Source organism: Ziziphus jujuba, chromosome 10 (genome assembly GCF_031755915.1).
Source record: "Ziziphus jujuba cultivar Dongzao chromosome 10, ASM3175591v1".
Taxonomy (NCBI): Eukaryota; Viridiplantae; Streptophyta; class Magnoliopsida; order Rosales; family Rhamnaceae; genus Ziziphus; species Ziziphus jujuba.
The window spans coordinates 3,131,971-3,149,356 of NC_083388.1; the positions used below are offsets into that span (position 1 = coordinate 3,131,971).

At 36.5% G+C, this 17,386-nt stretch overlaps 4 protein-coding genes across 5 annotated transcripts; 3 read left to right on the plus strand and 1 right to left on the minus strand.

The window, feature by feature from the left end:
- Positions 1 to 345: 345 nt before the first annotated feature.
- Positions 346 to 2,038, minus strand: LOC107410323 (molybdopterin synthase catalytic subunit). 2 transcript variants are annotated; one of them, XM_016017736.4, is made up of 2 exons: positions 1,897 to 2,038; positions 346 to 1,361 (listed from the first exon to the last, which is right to left on the minus strand). In XM_016017736.4, exon 2 carries the CDS (start codon positions 1,229 to 1,231, stop codon positions 530 to 532), a length of 702 nt encoding a protein of 233 aa, XP_015873222.3. In that variant the 5' UTR covers positions 1,232 to 1,361; positions 1,897 to 2,038; the 3' UTR covers positions 346 to 529. The 2 variants fall into 2 exon arrangements, with proteins under 2 accessions (XP_015873222.3, XP_015873223.3); XM_016017737.4 differs by having other exon boundaries at positions 346 to 1,358; positions 1,897 to 2,010.
- A 153-nt stretch (positions 2,039 to 2,191) lies between these two features.
- Positions 2,192 to 4,068, plus strand: LOC107410324 (pentatricopeptide repeat-containing protein At1g34160). Its single transcript, XM_016017739.4, has one exon. The coding sequence runs from the start codon at positions 2,203 to 2,205 to the stop codon at positions 3,934 to 3,936; it is 1,734 nt and encodes a 577-aa protein (XP_015873225.3). The 5' UTR covers positions 2,192 to 2,202; the 3' UTR covers positions 3,937 to 4,068.
- A 2,012-nt stretch (positions 4,069 to 6,080) lies between these two features.
- Positions 6,081 to 7,492, plus strand: LOC132799794 (amino acid transporter AVT1I-like). The gene is made up of 2 exons (XM_060812467.1): positions 6,081 to 6,344; positions 6,459 to 7,492. The coding sequence occupies exons 1-2, from the start codon at positions 6,099 to 6,101 to the stop codon at positions 6,714 to 6,716; spliced, it is 504 nt and encodes a 167-aa protein (XP_060668450.1). The 5' UTR covers positions 6,081 to 6,098; the 3' UTR covers positions 6,717 to 7,492.
- Positions 7,493 to 15,005: 7,513 nt separating this feature from the next.
- LOC132799623 (F-box/FBD/LRR-repeat protein At4g26340-like) lies at positions 15,006 to 16,951 on the plus strand. Its single transcript, XM_060811928.1, has 4 exons — positions 15,006 to 15,062; positions 15,363 to 16,277; positions 16,359 to 16,508; positions 16,643 to 16,951. The coding sequence occupies exons 1-4, from the start codon at positions 15,006 to 15,008 to the stop codon at positions 16,949 to 16,951; spliced, it is 1,431 nt and encodes a 476-aa protein (XP_060667911.1).
- The last annotated feature ends 435 nt before the right edge of the window (positions 16,952 to 17,386 follow it).

Sequence of the window (17,386 nt, forward strand, 5' to 3'; positions counted from 1 at the left end):
TTTTGTATGGTAATTAATTTCTCGCTCATGAAGTCTAATTCACTAATTGACTACACAATTAGAGGTCAAGCAAGAGGGCTTTCAATTTGATTACACGACCAAGCAGACTACCTAATTTTCTTCAATTGCATAAAATCAAGAGGGCTCTACTTGGTTTAAATTGATTAAATTTAGTGATCATATAACATACTAAAAGCTAAAAGTAAATAAACAATTTAATGAATACTAACCATATAATTTGGACACACCCCCAATTTCGAAATAAAATTTCACACATAGACGAGGATGTTTACTTACATAAAGCTCTAAAAATATAAAATCAAATAGACACCCTCGAAAAAAAAAAAAAAAAAGAATTTGTTTTTATTAAGTGAATTTTAAGTGCTTTATTTATTTATTTATTTTATTCATTCATTCATTCATTATTAGTATTGCTGCAATTACAGAGTACAATTCCTACACAGAAAATAAAATAAAAAAGAAGATAAACTTGGAAAGAAACACTAGGAAATCTTCTTCCAACTCAATTTCATTGATCACTAATACGAGCATCTCCTTCATTGTTCACCTTAACCTTTGCTCCACAACAGCTCTTCCTATCATGCGCATCATTTCCTTCATTGTTCACCTTAACCTTGGTTCCACAACAGCTCTTCCTGTCATGCGCATCATCTCCTTCATTGTTCACCTTAACCTTAGCTCCACAACAGCTCTTCCTATCATGCACATGGTTAGCCTTAACCTTTTCCCCACAGAAGCTCCCATCCTTCCCAAGATCCAATCTCCTCTCCAAAAACTCTGAGTTCTCTTTCCAAACCTCTCCATTTGCATACACCTCCTTCTTCCAAATGGGCACCGATGCCTTCAACTCATCAATAAGATACTTGCAGGCATCCAATGCATCCACTCGATGCACAGCCGAGACTGCAATGAAGACACTTGTTTCACCAACTGGAACTGGACCCAACCGGTGGGCTACCGCTATGGAGTGGAGATTCCAAGATGATCTCGCAGATGAAGATATTGATTTGATGCATCTTATTGCCATTGGTACATATGCTTCATACCGCAGCTCCATGACCACCTTTCCATCGAATGTATCGCGGGTTGTGCCAGCAAATGTTGCTATAGCACCAGCCTGTGGGGCACTGACATAATTGATATATTTAGCAAGGTCAATTGGGTTGTGCTCCTCTAAGATTTCTACTAGAGTTTTCTCCTCATCAGCCATAGCTGTGTTGAGCGGGTGTGCAAATTGTACAGTAAAAGTTAGCCTTCCTTTATTAGCTAATGTTTCAGAATAAAAGCTAGTCCAAACTCATATCATCCACATCTTTGCATTGCATGGAATGGACCCCCTGCTGTATAAAATAAAATCTGATCATCAGTTTATATATGCATAAGAGTATCTATATGGGACCAATAGGCAAAAAAGTTAATGCAAATATCACAATCAAATAAAGTTTGACCCTTGGAAGATTGGAAGAGGCAGTTCTCAGCTTGGTTTACAATTATGGCTCATATGCTTTGCCAGATTGTTGGTTCAACCATTCACAACAAACAATAAAATCCATTTCCTTGTTCACTAAGACAATTTCACAAACACATACCCAACAAACGCTGAATCCATAACTTTTTTTACCGTCTTTCGCGTTATTTTATTTTTTTTTCCGCTCGTGACACATAACCCATTTAGATTTTTGGCAGGACCAAATTACTTCATCTGGTTTGTTCACCACCATAAAAAATGTTCAAATTGATATAAAATAAGGTGCCACAGCCATAGAAAAGAAAAGCCTCGGTTGGCCATAATAATAAAACAGTGAACTTTAACCATAAATCTAAAAAAAAAAATGGAAAAGAGATAGAGAAATTAAAGAGGAATAACAGTCTCACATTATAAGCCGGAAGATTTGCCGGGATCGAAAGAAGCTTTGGCAGGCAAATGAAAACCCAGTTGAGGAAGACTTTCAGATATCTCCGTCGGCGAAATTAGATGTCAAACCCATGGAGATATATAATATAGACACGCATATGCTTATTCTTGTCAACTGCCAAGTGCACACTTTGGCGGGTCCCATATTGCCACGCAGTATCAAATGTGGGACCCACCGACATGCTGACCCAGCAAAAAAGTTTCAGTCTTTTGAATTTCTTTTTGGTAGAAATCTATGAGAAAGAAAAGCTGCGAACGAAAATGGAATGGCCGCCTCATTCGATTCCTTGTTACTGAAATGCAGTTGTCTCTCTCACATCAAGCAGCTCCAAGCCCACCTCCTGATCACCGGCCAGTTCCAGTTTTGCCCCTCCCGCACCACCAAGCTTCTCGACCTCTGCGCCGTCTCTTCCGCCGGCGACCTTTCTTATGCGGCTTCCATCTTCCGGCGACTTCTAACTCCTTCCACCAATGACTGGAACGCCATGGTTCGTGGGCTTGCTCAGAGCCCCGAGCCCACCAAGGCCATCTCATGGTTCAAGTCCATGTGTGGTGGGCCGCAGAAGGTGGACGCCCTCTCTTGTTCCTTCGCTTTGAAAGCGTGTGCGCGCGCATTGGCGCGGACCGAGGCAAAGCAAATTCATTCTCGGATAACGCGGTCTGGGTTCGGACCCGACGTACTGTTGCAGACCACTCTGCTCGACGTGTACGCGAAAGTTGGCGATCTTGATTGTGCGGAGAAAGTGTTTGATGAAATGGGTAGGAGAGATATCGCTGCTTGGAACGCCTTGATTGCTGGGTTGGCTCAGGGTAGTCGACCCACTGAGGCTATAGCTTTGTTCAAGAGGATGAAAGAGGAAGAGGGTCTGAGACCTAATGAAGTAACCGTTCTTGGTGCTCTTTCGGCATGTTCGCAGCTGGGTGCTTTGAAAGAAGGTGAAAAGATTCACAGTTACATAACGGATGAACACCTAGACATGAATACAATAGTTTGCAATGCGGTTATTGATATGTATGGAAAGTGTGGGTTTGTGGATAAAGCACATTCGGTTTTTGATAATATGAAATGTAGAAAGTGTCTTGTGACATGGAATACAATGATCGTGGTATTTGCTATGCATGGTGAAGCATCTAAAGCTCTTGAGCTTTTTGATCAAATGACCAAAGCTGGGGTGAACCCTGATGCGGTATCCTATCTTGGTGCCCTGTGTGCTTGCAATCATGCAGGACTAGTGGAAGATGGTGTTAGGCTGTTTGATTCAATGAGGGATTGTGGGCTGGTACCTAATGTGAAGCATTATGGGAGTGTAGTTGATTTGTTAGGTCGGGCCGGGAGGCTAAAAGAGGCATATGAGATTATAAACTCTATGCCTATGTTCCCTGATGTGGTGCTTTGGCAGAGTTTGCTTGGGGCTTGCAAGACTTATGGGAATGTGGAAATGGCGGAATTGGCATCAAGGAAACTTGTAGAGATGGGGTCTAATCATTGTGGAGATTTCGTGCTGTTATCAAATGTTTATGCATCTTATGAGAGATGGGATGATGTAGGGAGGGTGAGGGAAGCCATGAGGAAAAGGGATGTGAAGAAGATCCCGGGATTTAGCTACATTGAAGTGGACGGCGTTATACACAAGTTTATAAATGGAGATCAAAACCATGTGGAATGGCGGCAGATTTATGCAAAGCTAGATGAGATTAAGTTCAAGATGAAAGCCTATGGATACGTGGCCAAGACAAGTATCGTGTTGCATGATATAGGAGAAGAGGACAAAGAAAATGTTTTGTACTATCACAGCGAGAAGTTAGCTGTGGCATTCGGTTTGATTAGCACAAGTGAGGGTACCCCAATTCAAGTGATCAAGAACCTTAGGATTTGTGGGGATTGTCATGTTGTAATCAAACTGATATCGAAGATTTATAACCGGGAAATTGTTGTGAGGGATCGAGCTCGATTTCACAGATTTAAACAAGGTTTTTGTTCTTGCGGAGATTATTGGTGATACAATTATTCTTTTTGAAGAGGTGTAGGTACAATTTTTCCCTTTTGAAAACAAAATTTGAACCTTCATTGAGAGGGGAAAAAATAAAATAAAAATGATTTTAAAAAAAAGGAACCGAAGGATTTTTTCTTCTATCATTGGATTAACTATCTGTAACCTTGAAGATATCTTACTTGATCAACTCGTTTCTATTAAAGGAGTATATATATATTCAATCACCTAAAAAAGAAGCGGAAGTTGTAGCGTGCATGTGATCCTAAAGTTCATAAAGGGAACACGATGCCAATGGGATAAGAGAAGTATGAGTGAGTTATAAAAATTCTCTGCTCAGGTAAATCACAAACAAAGGTCTTCCTATTTAAGTTTAAAAAACTATGTCAGAATGAGATGAATTTGATTAATTCAAATATCAATATGCACAGAAATTATAAAGGCTCCGAACTTAAGGAATAAATAAATAAAACAAAATAAAACCTTTAAATGAGGAGAAAAAAAGGATAATTATGGAAACTGATGTAGTTTTTTGAAAATCTTTCATAAATATATATATATATATATATATATATATATATATTTTGGTTTTATCTAAAAACTTATGTTTTCATTTTCCTTTTGAGTAATTTTTTTAACCTAAAATATTTAATCTAATATAAAATCAACAAATGAAAAGACAACAACCCCATTTAATCTAAATCCATTATTTCATTCATAATTTAGTCACTCAAATAGAATAGTATAAACCGATTGCCAAACAAGCAAAAATGAAACTAATAAAAGAAAAGAAAAGCACAAAAGGGAATTGAATGAACATTGAAAAAAAATCCTCCCGGACCATCTCCCCACATATTGAAACAATTTAATTAAGAATTTAAAAACCAATAAAAGCAAACTAGAACTTCATTTACTTAACCACTAGTGGATGTGCTAGATCAAGAACAATGCCAAAAAAAACCAACCAAGCTTAAAGGTTATGTGAAGGATTGTCTTCAACAACCTACTTAATCCAAGAAACAATAAAGAAGAAAGTCAGATTTCTCTTAGCGTATGTGAAGGTATTTTGCCAATCATGTGCTTGTTCAGAGTTGCTCAAAATCATAGATGAAATGTTGCATTTAGGTTAAATGGGTATTGCTGTCTTTTCATTTATTGATTTTATATTAGATTATTTATATTTTACATTAAAAAATAGCTATCTGAATAGAAAATGAAACTACAACTAAGTTTTTAAAAAGAACCAAAATAGAAGGATAATTATGCAAAATTCTCAAACGAGGAGGCAGGTTTTTGTAGTCATCACCAGAAAAAATATATATGTAACAGGATATGTAGGAGAGTTTTTTGGGTTGTGTGGTTATAGGTATGTATTTTGGAGGTTTTTAAAAATCTTTTAGGATCTGTAAGACTCTTTCAATTGAAACAGAAAAAGGGAGAATATTTAAAGAGTTCACCAAGTGAGAAGCTGTTAAGATCTCATCAAAAACAAAGATCACACTTGGACTCGGTGCAAAGGAGATAAATATATATATATATATATATATATATAATTAAAAAAGAAAAAAGAAAAAAGAAAAGTAAAACAGAGACAAATCACTAGGACATCAAATTAATGGCAGAGCAATTCACACAGGAAAAGAATTCCAACTTTGCAAGAACTTGCTTCAATGGAATCAATGCCTTGTCAGGTCCTACTCTCTATGGTTTAAGTCTTTATGATCTTTTTATTGAAGTTAGAAATAATATGGCATTACTAAAACCATGCTTTGAATTATTATTATTATTATTATTTTTTTTTTTTTGTAGGAATTGGGTTAATCACAATTCCGTATACATTTTCAAAAGCTGGATGGTGTGGGCTTGTGCTTCTTTTAGCAAAAGCGATTGTAAGTTGCCATACAGGAATACTGTTAAAGGAGTGTTTGAAATCAAACCAAACACTAAAAACATATTCTGATATTGGGTTTCATGCATTTGGAAAAAGAGGCAGAATTATAGTATCTACATTTGTGTATTTAGATTCATATCTAATCCCAATAGGATTTCTCATAATGGAAGGTGATCATTTGAATAAATTGTTTCCAAGTGTTCATCTCCAAATGGGAGCTGTATATATTGGAGGGAAACAATTATTTATAATCCTTATAGGGATTGTTATTTTGCCTTCAATGTGGCTCAAAGAATTAAAGTTTCTTTCATTTATATCAGCAGGAGGTGTTGTAGCATCTAGTGTCATCAGTCTTTGTATTTTGTGGACTGGTGCTGCTGAAGGGGTAGGATTCCATAATAAAGGAGAGATATTGCATATGGGTGGAACTCCCACTGCCCTTGGCTTTTATGCACTCAGTTTTACTGCTCATTCGTTCCTTGCTTCCTTATACTCTTCTATGGAAGACAAAACTCAATTTTATAAGGTAACTTCTCTATATCCTATCTCAACTACTTGTTCTACATTTTAATTGATAATTTCAAACATAATAACCAATTGATTAGCATCTTTCTATTCCAATGGAATTATTTTTTTGCAGGTTTTGATCATCAGCTTCAGTTTGAGCACCTTTGGTTATATTTCTATTGGAATTATGGGGTACTTGATGCATGGCAAAGATGTCTCATCACAAGTAACATTGAATCTGTCCAAAAACAAAATTAGCTCAAAAATTGCAATATACACTATTCTTATAATTCCCACAGCAAAGTTTGCGCTAATAATGTCACCTGTTGTAGATTCCATTGAGAGAAATCTTCTTACCCATTACAATGTTGTGGTTCTCCGACCACTTTAGAGAAGAAATATGAGAAAAATAAAAAGAATTCTATTACTCTCTTGGAAATAGAATACAAAAATAAAAAACTTCTCTCGTGGAGATTCTCACGTGGAACCTCTCTCTACACTGTCAAATTCTCTCTGGAATTGCTCACTCTTCTCTCAAGCTCTCTCTGGAACTTAAACACACTCTCTCTCGGAGTTTACTCTCAATACTCCTCACTTGGGATGATATTAAGCTTGCTCTCTTGGATTTTTTTGCATGCAACGGGATGAACCTATTTATAGGCTTACAAGGTCGGTTGCATGGCCACAATCTTCAACAGCTTCTAACAGTAGCCCACAATTGTTGAGCAAGTTGGAGTTCGTTGTTAAATGCAGCAACCATTGTCAACAATGATGGCTGAGCAGTCTTCACACTGTCGGTGCAGTGATGGTGCAGCTGGACTTCACAATTCTCCCCCTCCAGCCGCATTTAAACTGATGGTCATCTGCCATCCATACCGGCTATGTCTCTGCATAGCTTCAACTTCTCTTGAGCAACAACTTTTGTTAGCATATCTGTTGAATTCTCTTTTGTGTGGATCTTCATCAGTTTCAGCAACTGTTGATCTATTACTTCGCGTATCCAATGATAGCGGATGTCAATGTGCTTTGTACGGGAATGATACATTGAGTTTTTGCTCAAATCCATGGCACTTTGGTTATCACAATGTATCTTGTAGTCTTCTTGCTTGATACCCAATTCTGTGAGAAAACGCTTTAACCACAACATTTCTTTACCTGCTTCCGCTGCGGCAATGTACTCTGCTTCAGTAGTGGATAAAGCAACACACTTCTGCAATCTTGACTGCCATGACACAGCTCCCCCAGCAAAAGTGTAGAGATAACTTGATGTAGACTTTTTATTATCAGGGTCTCCAGCCATATCTGAGAATCCATTTGACTGCTTTCCAGTGTTTCTTTCCAGGATTTGAAAGAAATCTGCTCACAACACCTATTGCGTGAGCAATGTCTAGTCTGGTACACACCATTGCATACATCAGACTTCCTACCGCTGAAGAATATGGTACTGAAGCCATCTCCTCTATCTCTTCTTTGGATGAGGGGTACAATCTCTTGCTCAACTTGAAATGATTTGCAAGTGGAAGGCTGACCGGTTTGGCTTTATCCATGTTAAATCTCTTTATCACCCGTTCAACATACTTCTCTTGAGATAGCCATAACCTTCTATTCTTCCTGTCTCGGATTATTTGCATTCCCAAAATTTGTTCAGCTGGTCCTAAGTCTTTCATATCAAAGGACTTAGACAATTCTTTCTTCAGCTGACTAATCTTCATTGCATCTTGTCCAACGATCAACATGTCGTCAACATATAGCAAAAGTGCAATGAAGTTTCCACCTGAAAATTTTTAAATATAAACACACTGGTCTGCTGCAGTCCTTTTATAGCCTTGACTCACCATAAACAAGTCAAACTTCTTGTACCATTGTCTTGGTACTTGCTTGAGGCCATACAAGCTCTTCTTCAGCTTGCATACTAGGTTTTCTTTCCCTGAAACCTCAAATCCTTCTGGCTGCTCCATGTAGATTTCCTCATGTAAATCACCGTGAAGAAATGCTGTCTTCACATCCATCTGTTCAAGCTCTAAGTTTAGACTTGCTACTAAACCAAAAATGACTCGAATTGAAGTCATTTTTACCACTGGTGAAAAAATCTCATCAAAGTCAATTCCTTTCTTCTGAAGAAATCTTTTGACCACCAATCGGGCTTTGTGTTTCACCACCCTTCCACTGCCATCTTTCTTGAGCTTGAACACCCATTTATTCTTTAGTGCCTTCTTTCCTGTTGGAAGCTCAATCAACTCATAAGTATGATTTTTCTGCAAGGATTCCATCTCATCTTGTATTGCTTGCAGCCACTTTTCCTTCTCTTGATGAGAAACAGCTTTCTGGAAACTCTCTGGCTCCCCCTCTTCAGTAAGCAGAATATACTCAGATTCTGGAAATCTCTTTGATGGAATTCGGTCTCGCTCAGATCTCTGAACTTGTAAACCACTGGTTTCAGGAGGTGTACCATCATCTGATCGCTGTGATGGCCCTGCTGCTGCTTGAGAGGATTGAGTCTCCCCCTGCTCAATATCCTCTTCTTCCTTCTGGTCTGCTTCTGGTATATCTTCATGCACCTCATTATCCTCTGTGGCTATTTGTGCTGGTGCTGGATTAGGACCAAAATTCTCGATACTAGAACTACAATTAGGAGACATTTTGGGCTTTTCAATGTCTTCCATTGTTTGGTTTTCATAAAATACTACATCCCTTCTAATAACCTTCTTTGTTTTCGGGTCCCATAACCTGTATCCGAATTCTTCATCTCCATATCCTATAAAGATGCATGGAATAGATCTTGCATCAAGCTTCTGTCTGAGCTCCTTGGATACATGTACATAAGCTAAACAACCAAACACTCTTAAATGAGAGTAGGAGGGAATCTTACCCGACCACACTTTCTCTGGAATTTCAAAATTCAACGGTACTGACAGTGATCTGTTGATTAAATAGCAGGCGGCACGAACAGCTTCTTTCCAGAATGGCTTTGGCAGCTTAGCCATACTGATCATACTTCTGACCTTTTTCATAATGGTTCGGTTCATTCTTTCAGCTATTCCATTATGTTGTGGGGTGCGAGGGACCGTCTTCTCATGTCGAATGTCGTGCCTTCTACAGTAGGCATCGAACTCCTTAAAAGTATACTCGCCTCCATTATCTGAATGGAGACATTTCAGCTTCTTTCCTGTTTCATGCTCTACCATGGTATGAAACAGTTTGAAGTAATCCAATACTTGGTCCTTTGTCTTCAAGAAATATACCCATACCTTCCGAGAAACATCATCAATGAAGGTCAGGAAATACTTGTTGCCACCTAATGATTCCACCTCCATGGGACCACAAACATCAGAGTGCACCAGACTAAGCAACTCTGATCTTCTCGATGCAGAGGAACTGAAGGAGATTCTATGTTGCTTACCAAACAAGCAGTGATTACAAGAATTTAGCGCAGCATCCTTGCAAACAATGATAAGCTTCTTCCTTGCCAAAGTGAACAATCCTTTTTCACTCATGTGACGAGTCTCTGGTGCCACAGATTTGAGACGCCTTTCCTTCTGTAATATTGAGGCTATCTCCACATATCTTCACATGAGTTTTGTACAACATTCCACAAATATGTCCTTGGGCGACAACTATGGCACCTTTCGTCATTTTCCATGTGCCTTTGCTGAAGTAGTTGTCATAGCCTTGCTTGTCTAAGGCTGCTCCCGAAAGTAGATTAAGCCGAAGGTCTGGAACATGACGGACATCCTTCAAAGTGATTGTACAACCAACATTCGTTTTTACTTGAATATCACCAGTTCCCATAATCTTTGCAAAACTGGAATTTCCCATCTTTACCGTACCAAAGTCTCCTGCTTTGTACGTTTTGAAGAAATCTCTGTGTGGAGTGACATGGTAGGCTGCTGCAGTATCGACTACCCACTCAACATCTTGGGTTGATATATAAAGGCATGTCTCTTCTTCGGTGGAGCAGAGCGCCACTTCTCCTGTAACAGTGACTAGTGTCTCTCCATCCTTCTTCGGCTGATTATCTTGGAGTCTCTGCTCTCTTAACAACTTTCTGCTGTTCTTCTTCATGTGACCCTCCAGGCCACAATGATAACACTTATATGATAATTTTCTACCGTCTGTGGATTTGACTCTGCTCTTGCTCCTGCCTCTCCCCCTATCTCGACCACCTCTTTGATGTCTTCCTCTCTCTATGACGAGGGCATGTGACTGATCCATGCCAATGTCCTTTCTCCTGGCCTCTTCATTAAATAAGGCATCCTTAACCATAGACATAGTAAGTTTTCCATTCGGGACCGAATTGCTGAGAGAGACTACCAATGTCTCCCAACTGTCTGGAAGAGAGCTTAGAAGTAGGAGGGCCTGATCCTCATCCCCTAGTTGGTAATCCACAGCAGATAGTTGATTTACCAAGCTCTGGAACTCACTGGTATGCTCGGCTACAGAAGTTCCACTCTGTAATTTTAGATTTACCAATCGCTTAAGCAACAGGGCTTTGTTCCGAGCAGTCTTGGCCTGGTACATGTCCTCCAATTTTTTTCAGAGGGCATATGCATCTGTTTCCTTTGCTACATGATGGAAGACACTGTGATCGATCCATTGCCTGATCTGACCGATCGTTTTCTTGTTTAATTTCTTCCATTCTGCTTCTTTGCTGGGATCGGGGTTTTCTCCTTTAGCTTCTATAGGATCAAACAGATCCTTACAATTGAGGAGATCTTCCATCCGAGGTCTCCAAAGTGTATAATTTGTGGCAGTGAGCTTAACCATAGCTCCCGAAGATGATTCTTCCATTGACATTATGGCTTGACCAATAAATAGAGCCGAATTTGGCAAAACGGAGTTAATCGTTGAGTCCGGAACGGCCCTAAAATGGTGGACTTGACTCTTCCAGGGTCAAAATATAATTACCAGAATTTTTGGGGCAAAAACATAATTTCACAAAAATTCTGGGTCAACCTGTAAATACAGAAACTACAGGGGTCAATCTATAATTTCCAACAATTTAGGGGCTATTCCATAATTTCATAAACTTCTGATGACGTGCTAGATTATGTTGACGTGTCAACATGTGGTAGATGATGTGGCGATTGCATGGCTGACGACATGTCGGGTCGCGTGGCAGATGATGTGGTTGAGTGCGCTGACGTGTCTGCTGACGTGGTCGTCTTCAACCTCCAGACGGCACATGCGGCGTGTGAGCGCGTGAACTGCTGCAGAAAATTTCAGACGGCGTGTGAGAGCGAGTGAGATTCTGCATTTCTCTCCGGCGAACTTGGTTGTTCTCGTCTCGTTAAGTACTTTCACCTGGTATTGTCAAATTAATTATTTGAGCAACTTTTCGAAACACTAACTTGAAGAACAGAGGCTCTGTTTCTTCAAATTTTGAACCCAAGCTCTCGACCTGGAGCTCTGATACCACTTGTTGTGGTTCTCCGACCACTTTAGAGAAGAAATATGAGAAGAAAAATAAAAATAATTCTATTAATCTCTTGGAAATAGAATACAAAAATAAAAAACTTCTCTTGTGGAGATTCTCACGTGGAATCTCTCTCTACACTGTCAAATTGTCTCTGGAATTGCTCACTCTTCTCTCAAGCTCTCTTTGGAACTTAAACACTCTCTCTCTCGGAGTTTACTCTCAATACTCCTCACTTGGGATGATATTGAGCTTGCTCTCTTGGCTTTTTTTGCATGCAACAGGATGAACCTATTTATAGGCTTACAAGGTCGGTTGCATGGCCACAATCTTCAACAGCTTCTAATAGTAGCCCACAATTGTTGAGCAAGTTGGAGTTCAGTGTTAAATGCAGCAACCATTGTCAACAATGGTGGCTGAGCAGTCTTCACACTATCGGTGCAGTGATGGTGCGGCTGGACTTCACATACAAGACTAAACTGATATTGATCCTCATAAGAACATTGTTGTTGATCAGTGCAGTTATGGTGGTGTTTTTATTTCCATATTTCTCTGTACTCATGGCACTGGTTGGAGCTATTATCAATATGGGTGTTTCCATTGTACTTCCTTGCATTTGCTATATGAAGATTTTTGAACTCCATCAAAAGTGGGGACGCAAACTAATGATCATTGCAGGGCTTATAGTTATTGGAATTTCAATTGGAATTCTGGGGACTTACTCAGCTTTCAAAGAGATGATAAGGCAATTGTATGATCACAAATTTGAATTACTTACTATTATCGTGTATGATACATGTGTAACTTTAGGATTACAAGGGATTAGCAGCCTAGACAAAACTGTTTGCAATTTTTCAGCCAGCTCTGTTTTTTGACAGATTCAGTGTTCTTGTGATAAAACATCTTTGCTGTACATCAAAGTTAAAGAGTGAACACCGAATTAGAATAAGCGGTGAAACTGAATGCATAAAAGCTAAAAAGCAGTAAGAATTTTACCCAAAATGCAATCTTTCCCCTTCATTATCAAATCCTACGCCTTCAGCATAACCAACCCACAAAATAAAAACGGCAAATGCTGTAAAACCTCCTGCTGATGTAAACAAAGAAACTTTTAAGTCTTTGAGCCACATTGAAGCCAAAATTACAATCCCTGTAACCACTATAAATAATTGTTTCCTTTTAACGTGTAGAGCTGCCACATATATTATTTTTCTTCCCATAAAACTTTACCTTTATTTGGTAACTAGCATATATAGTAATTTTCTTGTCTAGGCAAATAATATGCATGGAATTATTAATGAAATCCCCACTTTATATTAAAGTTATCAATTTAATGCAAAGTTATAACACATTTGAGCAATAAAAATTTTACTGAGTTATAATAATAATAATAATAATAATAATATTTAACAAGCAACTGTAAACAGAAAATAGAAAAATATTAGTGAGGAAATAACAATATATATACATATGATGTTTTTTTATGTTGGGCTTTGTACTAATTAAACCTTGTGGAAAAATGAAATGCAATCAAATTTTGAAACTAATCCGAGGGATATGTATAGCGTGGGAGTAATATTAGAGGTGCCAAAATCTATCATCAAAATTATGTCAAGTAGTATATGTCAATATTTTATTAATTAACATATTAATATAATTTTATTATAAAAAAAGACATATTAATATAATTTAGTTACAGAAAAATAAGCACTGAATTTTGAAAAGATAACTATAATTAAATATATAAGTCAATTAAATATTAATACATAACATTTAATGTATTTACTTAATACCTCTAGTATTATTTATAGTTAAATAAAATCAAACAAAACCCATAAAAGGATGTGAAAAAGCCTAACTGATAGGTGTTCAAACACTTCTTTTTTGTGTGCTTTTTTCTTCTTTTGATCAATTTTTTTAGGTCAAGCTCTTTTGATGAATTGTTCAAACATTTTTTATATAAAAAGAGCAAAAGCAAACGGTTTCAATTTTATGATCAATTAGAAAACCCAATATGATTAGGGCCATATTTGGCACGACACACCTCCAACGATGTTAATTCACTTTCGGGTGGTGCGAAGACATAGAGCCTTCGTATTAAGTTTAATGGGCCTCTAAATGGGCCAGTGAAGTGGAGTCCATAAAAGACAAATATATATACCCACACATTGTCCAAGGTGAAAAATAATAATAACAATTAAATAAAGAAAATAAAAATATGCTTCCTGTTTTTCATGTCAAATTATGTCAATCTTAAACCAAAGAAGCAAAATGTTGATAATTATGTTAAATGACTTATGTATCTTTTTTAATAAATATAAATATTATTGAAGAATAACACAAAATTCGGTTACACCATGTCAACAAAAAAAAAAAAAAAAAAAAAAAAATCCGTTATACTTATTTGTGTCACAATTAGAAAAATTTATAAAACTACCTAATTTCAAGTCATTTACCGGTTGTACAACACAAATTGTTAAAAATCAAATTTGAATTTAGTTTACCAACCTAACAACATCTCTTATATCTTATTTTATATTAGCATTTAGCAAACTAATAAATCATTTAAATTCACACTATGTTGCCAAAATAAATAAATTTGCATTATATCTTTCAAGCAAACCCAAAACCTTATTTTCTTCCCAATATTAGGCGTTAAAGTCCATGTTTGAGCTTTCTTACTTCTCCTACAAGTACATTAAATTCAATTCACATTCAATTATATTAAACTAACGTTTATCTATTTTCTCTTTTCCTTTTAATTAACAGGGCTTTTCAATTCCATTGCACTTTTCAAAATGATTTTCAAAAATCGACCCAAAACCAAAACCTACAAAGGTATATTGCCACATTGACACAATAATGTTGTTGTAAAGAAATCTAAAATTTAAAATCTAAAAAACCGCAAGTTGTTGATCAAGTTAATAAAAATATAAAGCAGGAATAAAAGGGACACAGTTAGATTTTTTCGGAAGTAAAATAGTTTAAAAAAAAGAAAAAGAAAAAGAAAAGTTAAGTTATTAAAAATATAAAATAGGAAAATAAAAATGAAGATTCGTAATAAATAGACCAAACTGCATAGTTAATTTTAACCTAGAGACATTTAGAGAGAGAGAGAGAGAGAGAGAGAGAGAGAGAGTGAAGGAAATTAAAAAAAAAAAAAAAGGGGGAAAAGAGCTTCAATCCGTGTTATATATATATATATATATATATATATATATATCAGAGAGCCGCAATGTAACTTCAGCTCTGTCGGAGAAGCTAATCATGATGAAGGCGAATTTGCTTCATGGTCGTCGATCCCGAGTACGGAACAACAAGAAGGTAAAATAAAATCTATCAGGCGTATATATATATATATATATATATATACATACCTATAATTTTTATTTTTATTTTATTTTTACTATGCAGACATCTGACAAAACCATAAGTGTTTACATATTAGACGACGTATTGATTGAAAAAAATAAAATAAAATAAAAAAGAATCTCATAAAACATAGTATGTTGCCTGATGTGCATCTGCACCATAGATAGATTATACATATATGTATCTTTACTCCTTGTAACGATCTGTTGCTGATTTTTTTTTTTTTTCTTATTGATATATTTTGTTTTACAGAAAAAGAAGAAAGATAAGCAATTTAATAATGAGGATGATGATAGAATCAGTGAATTGCCAGAGGATATAATGGTGAGGATAGTTTCATTGTTGCCGCTGAAAGAGGCAGCGGCTACAAGTATCCTTTCCAAGCGATGGCGCAACATCTGGACCTTTACAACGAATCTCGACTTCCATGATGAACAAACTGTCAACTACTTGTTTAATTTACCAAGAGAAGATTATCATACACTAATCAACCACGCGAGGCTAAAATACATCGACGGAGTAAATAGAGTAATTACAAAGCTCAGCAGCAAAACCAACAACACGTTGGTAGGCGGCCTCATCAATCGGTTTAGGATCAATTTCGATCTGTGTCGTAGCTTTTCATATTCCATTGATAATTGGATTGAGTTTGCTATGAAAAACAGAGTTCAAGTTCTTGAGTTGCTGTTTTATAGATATGGTGGCCTTGCAAGAATGCCCGACAGCTTGTATACTCTTGGCAAAAATCACTTTGATCCCAAGACTCTTAAGTCCCTCAGAGTTCTTAACTTAGCATCCGTTGACATCAGTGGAGAGGTTTTGGAGTGGTTGTTGTCTAATTGTCCTCTTCTTGAACGATTACAAGTTGCTGGTTCTGACGGTAATTTGGTCAATTTAAGGATTCTGGGAGTGCCTTTGAAGCATTTAGAGATTCGGGGATGTTGTATCAGAAAGCTTGAAATCCTTGATGCTCAAAACCTTGTTTCATTACACATCCAAACCACTTATTGTTTTCGTACATTCGTCTTGAAGAATGTACCTAAGCTTGTTGACCTATTCTTTGATATCAATTTCAGTCTGGACGGCGAACATCTTGGCCGTAACTTCTCCTTACTTTCATCTTGTCTCTCTCAGCTGCAGATTCTCCACCTAGATCTTAGTATATACGTAATTAACTATCTATGATTTTGTTTTTCTTTTATTATTATTTCTTTAAAATATAATAACAATAATAATATTTCTTTTCAGAAACATTTAAGGAATGTCGTATATCCTGTCTTATCAAATCTCAAGCAGCTGAAGTTGATATTTGGTGCAACTAAAAATCTCACTAGCTTGCTTTCTGTAATTATTTCTTTTCTCAATGCGTCTCCTCGCTTGCAGAGACTTGAGTTAATGGTGTGTATGTATTCTTACTTGATTAATTTTTGTAGTATTTTTTTTTTCTTTTTATGCTTTTTGGATGATAATGAACATTATTCTTGTTATTCTTGTTATTATTATCATTATTTTTTTTTTTTTTCTCGATGCAGATGCTGTCGCAGAAATATTATGATCAAATGCGTAGATTTAAAATTGAACCAACAAATTGCCCTCTCAAAGAAGTGGAAATATTAGGCTATTCAGGTAGTCCAACTCACGATCAACTTATCATGTACCTTGCAGAGAATTTGGTTGCATTACAGAAAATCATTGTCCATCCTTCTGAATTTGATATCAACCAAGTCTTCAAACTAAACAAGGATGACAAAACCATAAGGGAGGAAGAGAAGGTCAGAGATCATGCTATGCAACATATTAAACAAGAGATTCCTACTACTATAGAATTCGTTTGCCTTTAATCTATTTTTAATTTATCAAGAGATTATATTAGTGATTAGAAACTACTATGGGGAAAAAAATTATTTTATATTAAGGTGTTTCTTAATTTTATTAAAAATAGTTACTTTATTTTAGTTATTTATGTTTCATACAAAAAATTATGCTAATTACCTATATATGAAAAAATATAAATTCTTTTATTGTTTTGGATATGTTATAGATAGGAAGCTAGATTCTTCCCAAAAAAAAAAAAAAAAAAAAAAAAAAAAAAGTAAGAAAGAGAATAAACATATGTAAATTATGAGTTTTATATTTAAATAATAGAATGACAACATTGTAATAAATTCAGAAGAGAATGTCAAATTCTTGTTTGAATTGTGCTTCGGTTTTGACAAAAGTTGGAGGAACATATCAGCTATAGAAGTTAGAAAGTGTGTGTTAGCAGATGTGCAAAT